A 17,483-nucleotide genomic window follows, 5' to 3' on the forward strand; every position below is an offset into this window, starting at 1 on the left:
ACATGACTCTTACAGTAGTTGAACAGTAGAGCCGTAACCTGCTCTGACAGTGACCGCTGCCCGTCCTCACCTTCCTGAAGTGAGGAGGAGCACCGTCAGGCTTTGGGCAAAGTTGAAGCACAGGCCATGCCTGTGTGTTTGTTATGGATAGTTCTAAGTCTTTGAAAGATTTGTAGAAAAGGATTGCAAACTGGGTCCATTCTTATATAATCTGATTACATGCATTGAATATTTCCCTTCGTCACAGGAGATAATAAAATAATGTACAGACATTATACCGTGTCTAGCTGGGCATGGGCTTCAGCCAGACTGCTAAGTGTGCTGAGAGACAGGAAGCAGCATGCGTCAGAGTTTAGATGCTCTTGAATTTAATAAACAAAAAACCCACAAAGGCACCAGGGTAATCAACTTTTGTGGAAAAATACAACATCTAGAAAAACTGTGAATGACACAGCTTTTTAGATCCCCAACACATGCAGCAGTTGCACAAAGAGAGTCACTGCAACAGTGACTGATCACACAAACACTTACTATGTAAGCACATGTGGGGCTGAAGGCGTATGTTCCACACACGTACAGATGAGTGCTGTTCATTTGTAGTAAGATCTTGATGTAGTTGAAGCAATCCGTCTGTTCGGGAAAAGATTTGGGAACATTTTCATTAAAAAATGTGTAATTGTCTTTACAGCATACAACATACTTTAACAATCAGGCTGTGTTCTCTGCCATAAACCAAGCTGATTAGGCACTGTCTCCAAAACAGGTTGTATTTGTATCTTGTCATTCAAAATGTATCTTATTTCCTGTCTAAAGACACATATTAAGTCATTAAGATAAACATGACAACAAGTGATCTGCAGACTGCAACACAGTACAGGAATTAAGTTTGAAAAACTAGTGTGTTGGTACCACAAAAACTTTTATTAAATAAATAATGTGCTCCCTCTTAAAATATATATCATCAGAAATGTACGAGGTTCTGGTCCGTGTGTTTGCATATTAAAGTGGTAGTGGAGTAAGGTAACAAAGAAAGATGGTTATATAGGAAGTTTGTTTGAAAGGAAGGGAGAAATCCATTGTAGAATGGAAAGTTTTCACTTGACAGGAAATTTCCAGGACTGTGCCCTCAGCCTGTTTCCAAAGTGCCCTGCAACAATGATCAACTTGAGAACCTGCAGTCATGTAAATACAGTTAGAGCCCAGAGTTACGCTACTTGAGCTTTTACACCAACACTTGCCTGCAGGTCTTTGCCTTTGAAACTGCACTCGTCTCGCTTCCTCTCTGGAGTTTTCCACGTGAGCTGTGGGAGAGAAGCACAGTGAGACTCATCCTGAGGTATGGACTTTTGGGATCTAATCATACTCATATAACCATATTCATATTCATACCCCTGGGATCTTATTATAACTCTATTCATATTGATACAATATACTGTGAATACTGTATATTAATCTGCAGTTTACAATAGCTTGGCTCTTACATTTCTATGTAGCTTGACTGCATTGATATCCGTGAGGTTGAGAGCAAAGAGAATCTCCCGAGCGCCGACATATAGCGTGTTGTCTTCTTTACTGAGGAGGATGGAGGTATAGTTGAATACTCCCGCAACGGAAAAGCTTCTGGTTGTCCTCTCCTTCGCATCTGGACAAAAACAGACAGATAAAAGACTTAGTTCATGAATCACCCACAATAAGTTCTTGCAGAGAGGAAATGCAAAAAATAAACATTTTGATGTTTTGAGTGTGGTCATAAAATGTAATGCACGCCAAATGATTTAGATATTCTGAATTAATTAGACACATTAGCACCATATGACAAATGATGAAAATTGAAAATTACAAAGCTCAAAGACATATTATGTGGTTTATTGTTTATAAAATGGTTTGACGAGTTTGGATTGGAATAAAGATAAACCCAATAAACGTCTTCCCATCATCTACCTATTCAGAAACCTTTTCAGCACCTTTTTCTGGCCTTCATCAGACATTACGCAGTACAGAGCTGACAGTAAACAAGAACATTGGGATGGACGTACAACTAAGGTCCCAGTTGAACTTGAATAAAGGATCTTGCAAGTGCACAGCCAACTTGTCAGACCTCCAAACAACAAGGATACTCCAGAAACCTAATTTCTGTTGAATATAAACACTGAGGTCATTTCAGTTTGTTTCATTACTCACACTGTTACTGGACTTTGGCTTTGGAGAGCAATATACCTCCAACAGGCGAGCTACCACACAGCTAAGGATCTGGGTCTCATGCAGAATGCAATATACCCCAAAAATCAAATCCAGATGCCTGTGATCCTGTGGGTGTGGGTGTGTGTGTGTGTGTGTGTGTGCAACATCAAGTTCTAACTCCTGTCAGCTCCTCATTAGAAAGAGACAAATAGGATAGAACATGAAAAGAAATCTCCCAACATTTCAGTACAGTAAGTACATGATTTGCTCTGACCACATTAACGCTGCAGCCAAGGGTTAAATCATCCACCCTCCTAATCACTGCTTTAAAGGCCCATGTGTATCTCAGAGTTGCAGCAGCCTGAGGCTCTCACTGCTGGCCCAGCCTGAACAACTTGCCTTAATTGCGTGCCAGCATAAACAGAAGCAGCAAGCTGATGGAAACTTAAAGCCACTGAAGCTCCATAACAGGAGCTTGAAAAGAACAGACCTACATTACTGTTATTGAGGAAGCTCTGCTAATATTTGTTATTTTTAATGATTTGATTAGATTTTTATAGAGGAACGTTGTCTTTTATTTATTATTTACTGCATAGCTCTAAGAGAAGGCAAACAAAGGACTGAGATGGGGTGCAAGCTGAACAATTTGTTTACATTTTATTAAAGAAAAAAAAAGAGCGCAAGGCTTTCTCCAGAGATCATAATATTTTCTTGACACCTGCCCTGGGTTGGAATAAAAAACAACAATCCCCTCCCAAATATTTTGAAAAGACTGCTCAACTCTTTTAATTGTATCATATTTCATATAATGAAAGTACACATAATTTATGATAGTAGAAAGAAGATTTATACCACAATATCTTATTGGAACAATAGAGCCTAGCATAAAAAAAATAATAAAAGAAAAATCCCTTACTTGCTTTTCCAAACAAAATCAGAACCAGCTTACCTTCAGCAAAAAGAAAAACACACACTACCCTCTCCTGTTTCCAACTTCCCCCAAATCATTTTTTGTAAAGCCCCTCATAAAACTAAATATACATAAAACTCGCGGTTCTTCCAAACTGCAAGTCAACAAAAACATATCACATTATTGCATAAAGTCAAAGTAAGTTTGACTTTCGTAAGAAGAATATTCACTTTTAAAGACTCAAAAGATCCTCAGGCTTGGCAGATTCACACTGGATTACAACAACCATGCTGGTGGTAACTTCAATTATGGCACTTCCCGGCATAAAACTAGTCCAGATAGAGTAAGGTGTCATTAAACGGACCTGGTAATAAGCACATCATGTGGTCTGTACCCTGTAGTACGTGTGACCTGGTGTAACCTCAACAGGGAGGAACAGGAGGCTGAGACTTCCTCTCCCTCGGGAAAACATCATGTTAATAGCAGTCCATCACCTTGACAACAGAGAGCCAAAGTGTAGTTAAATCAGTCTGTAAAACCACAAGAGGCTCTAGGTACTGTACATGGACCCACTCTCGCTCCTTCTCACCATCATCACAGGATAAATGGAGAGATGGTAGCGCTCCCCCCTCCCCTTTTTCCTTCCCCACTGAGTCTTAAGAACTTTAAAGGAGATTTACAGAGAGAGAGACACAGACCAAAGCCTGAACCAAAACAAAAGCTTTGGGGGAATTTTCTCAGGGGTGGATATCTACACAAATGTTCTCCGGAGATGATCACCACCCTCATACTTAGCGACCACAGCTGATGAAGAAAAACAACAAGGCCCCTAATTGAGTATCATTTAATGTGCTGTTTACACGGGAAAAAAACGGGTTGTATCGGCTACTTTTCTCTTTCGTATAGCCCGTTCGTTCACACGAGGCCATAACGGAACCGCGGAAACGGACCCCTAAAACGATAATGGGTCAAGGTGGAGAGATCTGCGGACGGAACTCTCTGGGGGGCCTAACGGCTCCGTGTGTACGTCCTATACGATAATTTTCCTGATAACGATGAAGCCATAGCCCCGCCTCTCCCCACCTCTGCTACAGATGTTAGTGCAAAATCTACAGCTCCTCTACCACAACCATCAACAACAAGTGGACATGGAGAACTACATGAACTACATGTTGCTAAATCCACCGCTGAGAATAAACAGATGGGGAACCAGGCAACCATGGCAACCATGCTTGGGGGGTCTTCTTCGCTGCTTTTGGTGTATTTTGTGGTGGAAGTAAAGCGCCACTTACAGGCCCAGCATATGTACTACAGCCTCTCCAGCGGGTCGAGCGGTCTCGTGTGAAGGGACACGTTTATTGAGCCGTTTCTGTGTGAATGGAATACTTTTTTGATATCGAATTCGGTTTGTTTGCGTTTCTGTGTAAATGGGGCCTAAGATCAGGAGGAGTTTTGCAACCACACAAAGCTTTCCATTCACAATTTCAGGAAAACATGAATCTTATCTCATTAATACTTATTGGTTTACAATGCGTTATTCCTCCGAGGAGCAGGTTATTGTCAAATAGTATATTTAACATATTTGCCTGTGTTCTCTATCAATAAAAAGGTATGCTTAAATAATGAACTGGTCAGGCTTGAAATTACAAATTGTAGCAGGTGGTTTAAAGCTGCTCTAATCAATATGTTATAGCTTCAGTCTAATGTGATTAAGGAAGAAGCCTTCACTAAGCCTGTCCTACTCATGTTGGAGATACCATGATAATTCATTATGGGTTTAGAACAGGCTGACTGGCTCCTTCAACTTTTACCAATATTAACTTTTGACTCAACTACGAGGTAATTCATGGAATTAATACAGCATTGTATGGTTACTTGGAACATACCAAGAAAATATGTCAAACATACACTTGATTCACTGGGAAATGTTTCAGAAACGGAATTTGTAGACACTGAATACCTGAGGCAGCAACATAAGCTTAAAGCAATGGAAGCAACACAGTCCCGAGACCACAAACCCCAGATAGAATAACTGCTAGAGTTCGAACAGCGTGCAGACTGTAAACGATAGAACATCACGACCTAATGAGTGTATCCTTGGTGAACTTCTTCTACCCTCCTCTCCACCAATGCCACAGTCTCTGAAGAAACCCCGCTATTGTTGTTTGACTGTCTGAGGTTGATTCCTTAGGGGCCAATTCATGACAATGCAGCCCTAGAAATGTTGTGGTGTTTCAGAAACAAGCGGAACCAGACAAGACGGTTCAGAGGAAGCACTTAAGAGAGGAGGAGCAGCTGGTATCTGCTGCAGCCACAGAGACAGGCTGTCAGGGAGGGCAGCCAAGTGACCATCAGGTCAACTCCTGAGGAGAGGCAACACACAGCAACACTACACAGTGGTCATCTTCGCTTTGTAAGACCATCTTGTACATCTTGATTTTTGTCTTGTAAGGGAGAATTCAAGAGTTTGGGAGATACCGCTTCAGGATGCCATGAGTCTTTTCACTATGACCATAGAGGATATAAGTTATGTGTATGTAACTTTGTTAGTTGTGGAAAAAAGACTACTTTATTTGCGTAGTCACAAGAGACCTTTTAGTAATTGTTTAAGGGTTATATTACCCAAATTACAAAAGCATAAACAGACAAAACATAGGTAGAAATGGATAACTTCCGACAATAGATGCCACAAGGCTAAAGTAACCTATTATTGCATAACTTGTTTTGGAGGGACATTTTAAATGATAGAAAGTCGTTCCATAACCCTAGCCCTACACTTGGAAAAACTCAACAGGAGCCTAACTTTAAACTAACCAAAGACATTTGATAATCAACAGACCTTGATGTCTACATTTTTCACTGGAACTTCTTCAAACGTCTCAGTGGTCCGTCATGTTTCTAGATTATCTGTACATTTTCTGGAAAATTATTATCATGTACTGTTCAAGAGTAATTTCTATTCCTCTGAACACCATAAATACGATTTTATTCATCTCCATTTTATTCTGGATTTCTAACAACTTTCAGAGGTGGACATCATAAAAAATCAGTGCATACAATTGCAACTATCTACATCAACGTACAAATAAACTATTATAAATAACAACAAAATAGTCATGTAGATAATTACAACTGATGTCTATCTTTTTGTTCTTTGGATAGGTAATCTTTCAAAGGCAGGTGAATAATGCAGTAAGTAACTTTAGTTTAGACAACGAAAAACTAAACTCCTGTTCACTCTGCTGTCTCTGCCTGATTGATGTTGAAATGCATGTCAAAGGTTAAGCAGGTAAAGGAACCTCTGTTTACACCTCACAAAGAGGGGGCCAGCAGGCAGAGCTGGAGGACTTTACACCTCTATGTTTCACCCTTTTAGAGACCTCTGATCCAGAGAGGGCAGCTCTGTCTGGTTCAGAGCACTCCTTTGACCCTTTTTTTAGAAGTGAACACAAACAGCATACTAAGTGGTTCAACCTCTGGCAGCCGTAAGCAATAAGAGATCATTGCCATTATTATGTAATTGGACTAATTTCTGCAAATGATCCTGCTAAATGGATTGGAATACTCGCCCGGACTGGCTTGCTAATCTATTGAGGGGGAAATTAATTATATTTGGCTTAAAGGAATCCTTCTACATTTTTTCAGCTGATTTCCTGATCGGTCTGAGTCCAAAAAAAGTAGAAGGATAATTAAAAGCGTGGAACATCCCCTCTAGAGGGGAACTGTGGAGTAATTTGTTCTTTGGTGACAGAGATCTAAGTGCCTTCTTTTGTAGGGCAGCTATAACAGGCTGATTCAATCAGTGCCCCCCTTAAGAGGGGTTTATCAGCTTGTACAGCTGTATGTTTAGGAGTTCAGACAACTGCATACCTCATTTAAAGCACCTGTTTTTTTTTTGCTTTCTGCAAAACTACAAGAAAACACTGTCACAACAAATGTACTGTGGGAGAGGAAGATTACTCTCCACATAACTGAATAGAAGTAGATGACCTGGAATAAATGACCACCCCTTTTTATTGAGATCAAGAGCAAGTACTATACTCATTATGTGTCATCTTTAAGAGACGTTAGATGCCCCATTTCCAGTCGTCTGACCATAAACATGACCTACATTTCCATCCCTATAGGATTATAGGAAGAATGCTGGCAGGGAAGAACATAAACTGATGCATAAACTGCACCTTCATCTATTTCATTAAACCAATAAACCTGGCAATCGAGACGACACTATGTAATGTTTATCTGACTTCACAATATCACATCGGGAGTAGTAATATTTTTTAAATAAACGCTTCAGGACCATGTTTTTGTATCTTTCATGAAGGCATGCAGAAAAACACTACAATTGATGGTAACATGGAGTGAGTAATTAACATACAAATTATAATTTTGAGGGTAATGTATTCCCATACAGCCTTTGGGTATTCCTTTAGAGAAAACTGTTCCTCCTTAATTAAAGCAAATAGCTAATTTCTTTCCATGGCACCAGCATTCAGAAATGTATCCCTATGATCCATACACATCTGAACAAATACCTGAAGAGGTGATGTTGATTAAAAAGAGTGAGGATTAATAGATGACCTGGGATAACTCAAAATTAGAGTAAACTTGAGACAATAAAGTATTAGGAAAGAAATTATATATTAATGCTGTAAGGAAGAACCTGCACAGTCAGAGTGAACTGACACCAGGGAACCTTCTCTTTTTTTATCTATAATTTTTCAAGGACTTTCGAGATTGAAAAGATGAGCCCTAATAATCCAATTGCTTTCATAAAAAGGGATTACGACCCTCTGCAATGAGGGTGAATGAATCTCATTGGGTGGGCGTCAGATCCACGCCATGGATATCTGGTGACATCAAGACAGAAAGCAGGCCACACCGGAGCGCTCACTCAATTATCCCAAGTCATTTTAAACTATAGCTATTAAGAGCTGCTGCTGAATGGGTAATTGTGTGGGAGAGTAAATCTGGGAAGCTGAAGGACAGAGACTGAAGCATCTGGAAAGCATTAAGACAGCAAGCCATGAGGGTCAATTCAACAGGAGATTCATTAGGCAAGCTGTGAGCCTGCTGTTTGTATTGGTAACTGGCGGGGCTGCATCTTGTTAGCAGGATATTGTCTCCATTGCACCATGCTGATGCTGAGATTGGTGGCAATTTTTAACACAGCTTCAGGAAACAAGAGGCTGGAAAGTCATATTGTAAATCGTGCACATACTGTAAATGCCTAGGAAATTGTAAAGAGTGGAGATGAAGTATGTGCATTACGCATCCACACAGCAGGGAAGAGCTATAACAGGATTTGGAGCTGCAATTTATTGAGGGGGATAGAAGCTAATTAAGTGTTGAAACACCTTCCTCCAAATCTATTAAACTGGTGGTTTGTAAAAGAGGCCGCACCTCAGCTCTAAAAGGACCATTTTCCCATGAAGGAGGTTGACACTGGGCAATCTTTTGGTCAGGGAGCAACACAAGCTGACCTCGGATTATCCACAATAATGTAAAGCGGCTGTGGGTTTATCAGGAACTCACCATGAACCTCTCGTCTGAACAAGGCAGAGCATCAAGAGGTCACAACATGTTTCTGTCTGTACAGCAGCACTCTGACCTGACTGACCCGACTCCATGGTGTGTATTTACACTCGGAGTGTCCTCGCAACACCTTGAAAATAAGCGTGGAGGATTAGACAGGATGGGTGTCTTACATTTCTGCAATATCAGGATCAATGAACTGTCATTTCATGATGGATTGAAAACAATCACTGAGATGGGGATCAGTCGGTTCCAGATACAGAACAGCCCATTACTGAGTATTAGAAAATACATGGTGCAGCATTGTTAAATATTCACCTGATGAATTTACTACTGCATGTTTGAATATAAATATAATTTTTCACAGGTGGAATCTTTAAAACAGTTGTTAAAATGCAATCTACATTTCTGTTTTGTAGCAAAATGAACGGTTGAGTAATTGAAGGATAACGTAGGTTTGGTTTTGTTTTCTGTTTTACATTTTTATTGAAATACTTTTATTAGCCATTTGGCAGTAAGCAATCCACGTTTGGCTAACAAACTACAAATATTTTTCTTAAAACCAATTATTAATAAATAGTTTTGACTGATTTGTGATCCAAAACTAAGATATATTAACTTTAATATTTAATTTACAAAGCAAGAAATAAAATGTTAAAGGTGGATCTAGAAGATTTTCTTTACATTTTTAGTTGAAAAAGTGTTTTCTACTATTAGTAGATAATTCACTTATTGTTGTATCATTGTTATTGTTTGGGCTCTGTTGAATTCGGATAAGTCTCTGTCTTTTGCAAATATATTGTTCAATTGAGCAAAACAATAAAAAACAAACAAGTCATCAAATAATATCTGTGACAGCTACAATGACTTTCCACTTTAATAGGAATTTAACAAGTGATCTAGTGAAGTGTGTTGAAGCATGCACACCGTCAAGAACTGCTGTTCAGCTATGTGGCTACAATATTGAAAAGCTGTTATCTTGTCATTTTGAATGACTAGAGAGTGGTTTTGTGTGGTCCGAACATGAAGGCCTTTTAATTTAAAAAAAAGACTTTGCTTCTATTATGGCTTTGAATATAACTCGTAAATAAAATTAAAGCAGCACTGTCCCCAGGCATGTTTAACTGAGGGCTACACGGATCAACACACTGCACATAAACGGCTTAAAGGTGTGCCTTTAAACGGTGTCCCAACACACAAAGCCATTCAACATGGTCTGCATTAAAGACTGGAACAAAAGCGGAGAGAAAAGCAGATGCAGACTCGACTCCCTGAATCCATGATCCGTCCTGATAGGCGCATAATGAGAACCAGACAAGTGTTCACACCATAACACATACAAATCCCCATTCATTATTCATGTGGGATTAGGCTCTTCATTAAGGCAGAGGCGGGGACCAGGGGACACAGAGAGCAAGAGAGAAGCAGAGGAGAAGTCGCTCCACCAAAAGTCTTACAGGATGAGAAGCAGTTAAGCAGCTCCCGTCCGCTTACACTGCCGAGGCGTGGAAACCGTCAAGCTAACTGGCATCCAGAGAGGACAGATGACCAGAAACCATGACGAGACCAGGCGGATTCTGCCGTATAAAAGTTCAGATCCCTGAGGCCAGCAGCTCTGCATTCTGCTTTGATACAGTACACACAATGTGACAAAGCCCTTCTGAGGGAGGCTGGAAAATGCAGTGTAGCAGAACTGCCTTTAAAACAGAAAGACATCTTCTATCACCAGGCCCAGCTTACCTTCATCAGCAGGATGAAGCTTGTTTTATCGGCCTTAAAGCACATTGTGAAACCTAAGAAATGGTCTTTAAAGCATCAAATCTGACAAGGACTACAGTCTTTTTAGATATAATTGCCCGATTTAATATACGGGCAGCTAGTGCAGAGGTGGAATGAACAAAGTACTTATTTATTGCACTTAAGGATACATTGCAGTTACTTGTACTAACTTGTACATGCGTTATACTTTGAGTCCACTATATTTCAGAGGGAAATGTTGTACTTCTCTTTCCACAATATTTGCTTAAAGCTAAGTAGCTTTGGTTTCTGTTGCAGTTTTGAAGGATGAAGTGTTCCCTTATGCTTTGGGTTGAGAATATGTTCCTACTTCTTAAGCTCAAGAAACTATTTAAAAAACATCTTTGACCACCTGGGAAATGCTTTGTCACAAAACTGAAGACACAAGTAGGTTTTTTGAGCTCATGAAATGTCCCGGTTCTCACAGTACAGCAACCTAACACACATATGAGGAAAATACATATACAAATGCATTTTGGAGATAATACTTCAATAAGTTTTACTTGAAGTGGAGTATTTTCACTTTTTCAAGTGAGGTATTCGTACTTTTACATCAGTAAAAGATCAGATTGCATCTTACAGCACTGCTAATACGTTCAAAGTTACTATGAGCACTTAACCGCGTAAAGACCAGGTCAGATTACCTGATAAAATCACTCCCTGGCTCCTAACTACCTCAGTTGTTAAAGCTGTGTTATTTCCTCAATGACCCCACCCCCATGGAAAGGTCAAAGCTTATCAATGTGGTTAATGTTACAGCGACATAAATGCTATTACAACAAGCTGATGGTTCGCTCCTTCCTTGCTTAGCCTCAGCTATACTAAATCAATACCACATCTATACCCTCTAGTTAGTCTAGTATACTAGGCTTCTGACAAAGGGGTTTTGCACGTTTTATGGTGGTGTTAACATTGGCTACACACCCTAAAAGCAAATCTTTCCATCAAAACAGGGAGAAGTGTGAACGCGAAGCTTCTTTTCAGTGAGCGATTTATGGTGTGTTGTTGAGAAACGCTCCACCAGGGCCCGGGCTGTGGGCTTTGTTGAGGCTGGCAGGTGAGAGAGATTACCTGTTGGTATAGAGGTCCAACATGAGGGAATGCACAGGCTCAGACAGGAAAGATGGAGGACCTACTTGAAAGCTTGCCTGGCTCAAAATTAGCACCATACTGAAAATGTTATCCATGTCTATAATAGATTAGTAAGAGAGATCAATCAACGGAAACCTCCCTGACATTAAGACTCTAATGATGCCTGAACATGAGTCAGTAAACGCAGTTTAATCATTGAAAGCCGGCATTGATTTCATAATCCATCATATTGTTTCATTATTCTATTGACATGCCAAAGCACAATTCACGTTTAAATCCAACTTGACATTGGTACATCATTTCAGTAATGATGATAATGATATTTCTTGGCACTAGTGGCCATGGCACCATCTACGTCTAAGAGAGCACAGAAAATATTGATGCACAAAAGACCAGCACGAAAGTCTAATTGAACATAATCCCCAACGTATTTCGAAGGGGAAACATTTACACATTTTTTTTGTTTATTTTGGAGGAAGATGGAGGGTGTAAAAAAATGTTGCAAGAAAAAAAGAAAAAAAGATTAGGATATATAAGAAAAAACAACTCGTCACACTGCCTTCGGTAAGTCTGGGCACAATAGGCCTGTTCATTTTGTAATTATGTCTGACCTGTAGGTACTTGACAGAGCCACCCCGATGGAGCTGCCATTCACAGTGCGGATTTACATGGATTTTAAGTCATTATGCTGGAGACAAACAACATTTCACCTAAATCCTTTTAGCTCTTACAATGGACACATATGAAGTGTATTGATTCGTTTCACTGAACTGACTAAATGAACAGGGACACCACTGGGAATTACATAATCAGTCTTGAAGGCAGGATGTTAGAGTAGGAAACGTGTTGTCCACTTTGTTATAATCCATAACTACTCAATAGCTGCTGTTTCTTTTGACTGTTCGTGCGATATACAAATTCCTAGATTATGGAGTTGTGTCAAGTTTTACCTTTGACCTGTTTTGATTCATTGGAGCTTAACCAAAGAGCTCAAGAAAAAACAAGTTTGCCAAGTGCTACTGTTCATGAGGAAGGATCTTAAAAAGCCTAAACTGGACCCCCAGGCACCATTAAAGCTCACATCACCCTTACTGCAATATAATCTGTAATTCTATAGTTTAGAAGTTAATAAAACTTACTGTAGGAGAAGGCGAGGCGTGGAGTGACATCACTTTCCGTGACAGCTGTATGAAAGCAACCAACAAGGAGGACAGTGTAGGCTGGGACACAGAGCCAAGCCATGCTCATTGTCCACATGCCTCCTCAGGACCGCCAGCCAACTTGCAGTATTTGCTTTTCAGGTTTTTGGGGAATTCATGAAGAGCGTCTTTTTAAAAGCTGTGTTTATTTTCTCTCTCTCTTTTCCTGTAGCTCCAAGCTCCTTCAATGTAAAGCCTGTGCACTGTGGTAGAGTCGGGGCACTTTTTTGGGCCTGCAGAAGGTGATGCTGGTTTATAAAAACAATCTGTGACCTCAGAACAAGACGGAAAGTCTCCACCGATCAGCCTCCATGCAAACGCAGCACCGCCGGGTCTCAGCTGAGATCTGTGAATAAGAAGAAACAATATTCAATTTAGTGTCATGTATAAGCACATTGCTGGGGTTTTGTATTGGCCTGGAAGGCAGGTGGATAATGTGATTTAACAGTTATTAAGACTTTGGTTTATTTTGCTGATTTTCTCTGTCATATGCATTAGCAACTTTGAACAACCATACAAAAACGATTTAAGATGTCGCTTTTGAGAAATGAGGTAACTATATTGTGGGGTTTTTAAAAAAAAATCAGATTCCATAAAAAAAAAACATGATTGTAGATCAATAATTACAATTATTGTTAGTTGATCGTTGGTTACCTATAATCAGTGTATTTTACACACCAGCCTGTACAATAACAGCTGTGATTCAATGATACAAGCACTTCTTTAAGAACATGCCATTGACACAGGGCAAAGTCTCTATCTTGACAACAAAAACATTAAGGCTACAAAACAATCATGCAACATTTCATTTGAAAATGTGTTAAAGGACAAGATATGTACTTTCTCCATGTATTTGGCTAAAGCTGACCCCTGAGCACACTGATCTGAGGTTTTGCTTTTGTTTCTGTTCAGAGGATTATAGTGTTATCAGTGTGGTGATCATTAACAGAATACTACACGAAAGAGCCTTGATAGATGACGTGTTTGAGCACAATGCTCAGGTCAGGTTCATTTAATAGTGTCAGCTATTCACAAACAACCTAACACTCCCAGATCTCTATATCTGAACTGCTCGGACCTGCTCTATTGTGCAATGCACAGGAGAGAACAGGAGGGAGAGATTTATTGATAAATCTTTGTTAAAGCTTGCAAAACAATGAAAAGGGGTGACACCCCTGTAAACTCATATTACAGGAATTACAGTTTAGAGTTTCTCGCCCACAGTTCTCCTTAGTTGAACTTTGGTTGACATGACTTAATGGTGAGATTGTGTTTGTTCATTGTACTCACAGATACTTTAAGTGTTTTGATTCCTACAGGTCAGAGGGTTTTAGTTCTGCCTGCTCGTAGTTCAGCGAGGAATTTATGGAGATAAGTTTCGAAAGCCATATTGGTTAAATATTTACATAGTTTTACTGTACCCTCTATAAATCAATACAGATCACCACAATTAAATATGTTTTACTGTCTTTGCCACTTTCACTAGAAAACCCTTATCCACAATGTCTACAACAACTCTTAAGAAAACCTGAGAACAAAGCCACAAGACAACCATCATACCAATAACGCTGATTAACTGGACGTAGTGAGGCATGAAAGGGAATTCAATACGGACATGCCACTTACAACTGCAAACGCTCTATTACAGCTGCCACAGGGAGCTCCTCATTAAATGCAACCAGCAGGAGATTCAGTTTCATGTGAGCTATTGCAATCAATAGCAACAGATAGCAAGGGAAGCTATTTCTGGTTTCTATCAAGGGGCTCCTGACTCTTAGTCAATAAGCAGTCTGACGCTTGTTGCAAACATAGACATCTTCAAATCTGAGCTGGGAAGATGACATTTGAAAGAGCAGGAAGAGAACAGACACACACAATACATGAATATGATATATTCACGCATGCTTTATTCTGTGGATTTAGTTCCAAAAAGGTGGTTTAAAATGAATAAAACAAAGCACAAAATTGAGTATTTTTCCCCGAACGAAGTAAAGTTGTCTGAAATAGGCTCATCGAACGGTTTGATTTAAAGTCTGAACAAATTAAAATAGAGCTAATACATCGTAATCCATCACTTCTCGTACCACGGGTGCAAAGTTAGAGTAAAATTAGTAAAAGGAAATATAATCAAGGATGTCTGGGTTGAAGATGTTCCACCTACAGCAGCTGGACGATGGCTCTTAATTACCGCGATGACAAAAAGCAGACGAGGTTATGAGCTTCTGCTTATTTAACTCCGGGATGTGTCACCTTCTGAAATCTTTGGGTCAATGCCCCCTGCCAGCAGCTGACAAGTCATGTCAGTGGACTGTAACATGTTATCGAAAAGCAGGGCGGCCTTACGCATCATTAGCCTCCATTGTGTGGAACAATTGAAAGAGATACACCACTCGTGAAGGTAACATTAATTCTGGGTTTGTGTGACAGTCTGAAGAAGAGCCCTGCATGCATGATTCCAAATCCATCTTAGGAACGTAGAGAGAGCTCGACTCAGCATGAGTGAGAGAACAAGGGCCCCTCTGACAGCTCAGAAATCTATATGCAACTCTGCACTTCACTGCTCTCTCCTGCATGATGCATAAAATGAATCCTCCCTTTCACTCCCTACACAGACCTGATAGTGTGCTCTGGTTCTGGATGATACTCTCCCATCCTTCTGTCTATGATCTCCTCTTAAATCTAGCCTTAGTCTCTTTTCTATATCCCCTCTAGCAACATATCTGCCTTATCAGATGGGTTTGACATAATCATTGCGCACATCAAACTTTTAAAACAGATCATTAAAAATTGAGGGTCTAATAAAAGGTTTTGTTTGGTGGGAGGACAGAATAAAGACTCAGGTACTTTGATCAGACTGAGTGAATGCTATTTTACACCATGCATAAACTACTAATTCATCATTGAAGGCAATTGACACATAATGAAAGCATTCATTGATGGCAAAGAAGTTTACCGGGCACTAACCATTGCTGACAAAGCTTCATGTTGCTGTAAGTGATGGGTTATAATAACTGAAGATTGTATTACTAATCGTACCAAATAAGGATTTCCTTTACCCAGATTATCAAGCCTGGAAAGGAAATGTGTGTGTAGCTGACAAATTAGGACTTCCCTAGTAGAGACTGAAGTTTGAAACTGAGTGTTGAGCTTTTGGGTAGGAAATAAGTGGCACAAAAGTTGTCACTTTTTGACATATGGGATTTGCTCACAAGCCCATGATCCATATAAGTATCAGCAATAGTTTTGACAGCTCATGAAGTAAGGAAGGGAACAGAAATGTAAAAGAGAAGTAAGAGACTCTGCTTGGGAAATAACACCTGAATCACACATGTGGTTGTTATAACTTATAAGAATAAAAGTCCCATGAATAGGCAACTCTGTCAAAACGAAACTTAGTTCAACTCAGTTCAACATGGTGCAGAGTCAAATTCACTTCATAAAACTTTAAAAGTAATGAGCATTTCCTGTACTGGAACATTAATCTTTCAACACTGTAACAGTTCTTCACAGTAGAGTACAGCATGTCAACAAAGAGGAAATGCGTTTTAGATTTAACCAAACTGGGAATTCCCAGCAGTCTTTATCAGTCATTTCCTGTAATCCAGCTCCTGGTATACAGTCAGCTTTCCATTTATATCACTGAATGGCAAAGACTGACCATTGACAGCACTACTCATAAGACTGTGTGGGCATTATAAATAGCATCCCTGCGTATGCTGCTGTAACAGGTGGCAGCAACATTAGCATTTGCCATCCGACTAGAGGAGGAGGGGTCAAGGCTCCCTGGATGCCCCGCACAGCCTGTTGACTAGAAAATACGACTTCTTGGCATGCCTGTCATCTCAGCAAGCCACCTGTACACACACACACAAACACAAACACAACCTCTGACAACTCAGGTCACATGCTCCCAGATGTGGCCTTCAACCTGACTCGACACCTCCACGCTGCTTAAGGGCTCTCGGAGGTGAAGGAGCAGATGTGCAACGTGGAGGACATCATCTGTTATGAGAGGCCTCACATGGAGGAGCACGCCGGCACATATGCAAAGAGAGACTGATTCACTAGGTGAGTGGTGTGGGAGTACAGTGTGGACACCGTTTCTACAGCCTCTCAGGTTTATCTCAACAACTCGTCCAGATCTAAATATACCCATCTATGAGTAAGACATTACAGCACTTCCGTCACAGTGACAAATCACAGCCACTAAAGGTACGTTAGAATAACTCAGTATATACTCATCTCCACATTAAAAAACAACCACTAGTTATTTCCTAGAGATTCATTCTCAGGAAATGTTGCTAATTATTTCCCAGTAACTTTCAGGTGTAACTGCTACATAGCTTATTTGACTTACTGCCAAACTACAGGTGGCTTGCGAATAAACGTATGATTGGTGTAGACTTTAGTGTCATCTAAAATAATGTCTGCACATAAAACTTCACACAATTTCTTGTTGTAAACTGGGAATACATCATGCAAAAAACAGACAATGACCAAATCCACTAGTTAAACAAAATCTGATATTTCCTACTCACCCTAAAATGTTATAAATATTAATAATTCAGAAAAATATATGAATCTATAGATTCAGATTCAAAGTGATACCTCAACTGACCAAGGATTGGAAGTTAAGTTTATTGATGATGACTTTATGCTTTGCGCTCGTTAATAGGTGACTTGATTTCTTTTTAAATTGTTTAAATTATTTCCGAGCAAGAAATGTTCTTAATACTGAAGTCTCTATTATAACACATTTAATTTTGCCA

At 39.8% G+C, this 17,483-nt stretch overlaps 1 protein-coding gene across 2 annotated transcripts in view; it reads right to left on the bottom strand.

Annotated features, from left to right (window-relative positions):
• Positions 1-17,483, bottom strand: part of sema4ba (sema domain, immunoglobulin domain (Ig), transmembrane domain (TM) and short cytoplasmic domain, (semaphorin) 4Ba) — a 43,438-nt gene that overhangs the window by 8,526 nt on the left and 17,429 nt on the right. For both annotated transcript variants that reach the window (XM_010792750.1, XM_010792749.1), the window contains exons 2-5: positions 12,655-13,060; positions 1,482-1,642; positions 1,239-1,301; positions 532-630 (exon numbers count right to left, since the gene is read on the bottom strand). In XM_010792750.1, the coding sequence (XP_010791052.1) occupies positions 532-630; positions 1,239-1,301; positions 1,482-1,642; positions 12,655-12,772 (441 nt within the window). In that variant the 5' untranslated portion in view covers positions 12,773-13,060. The remainder of the gene's footprint in view (positions 1-531; positions 631-1,238; positions 1,302-1,481; positions 1,643-12,654; positions 13,061-17,483) is intronic.

This window comes from Notothenia coriiceps, unplaced genomic scaffold, assembly GCF_000735185.1.
Source record: "Notothenia coriiceps isolate Sejong01 unplaced genomic scaffold, NC01 NC01_scaffold00036549, whole genome shotgun sequence".
In the NCBI taxonomy this organism is placed as follows: domain Eukaryota; kingdom Metazoa; phylum Chordata; class Actinopteri; order Perciformes; family Nototheniidae; genus Notothenia; species Notothenia coriiceps.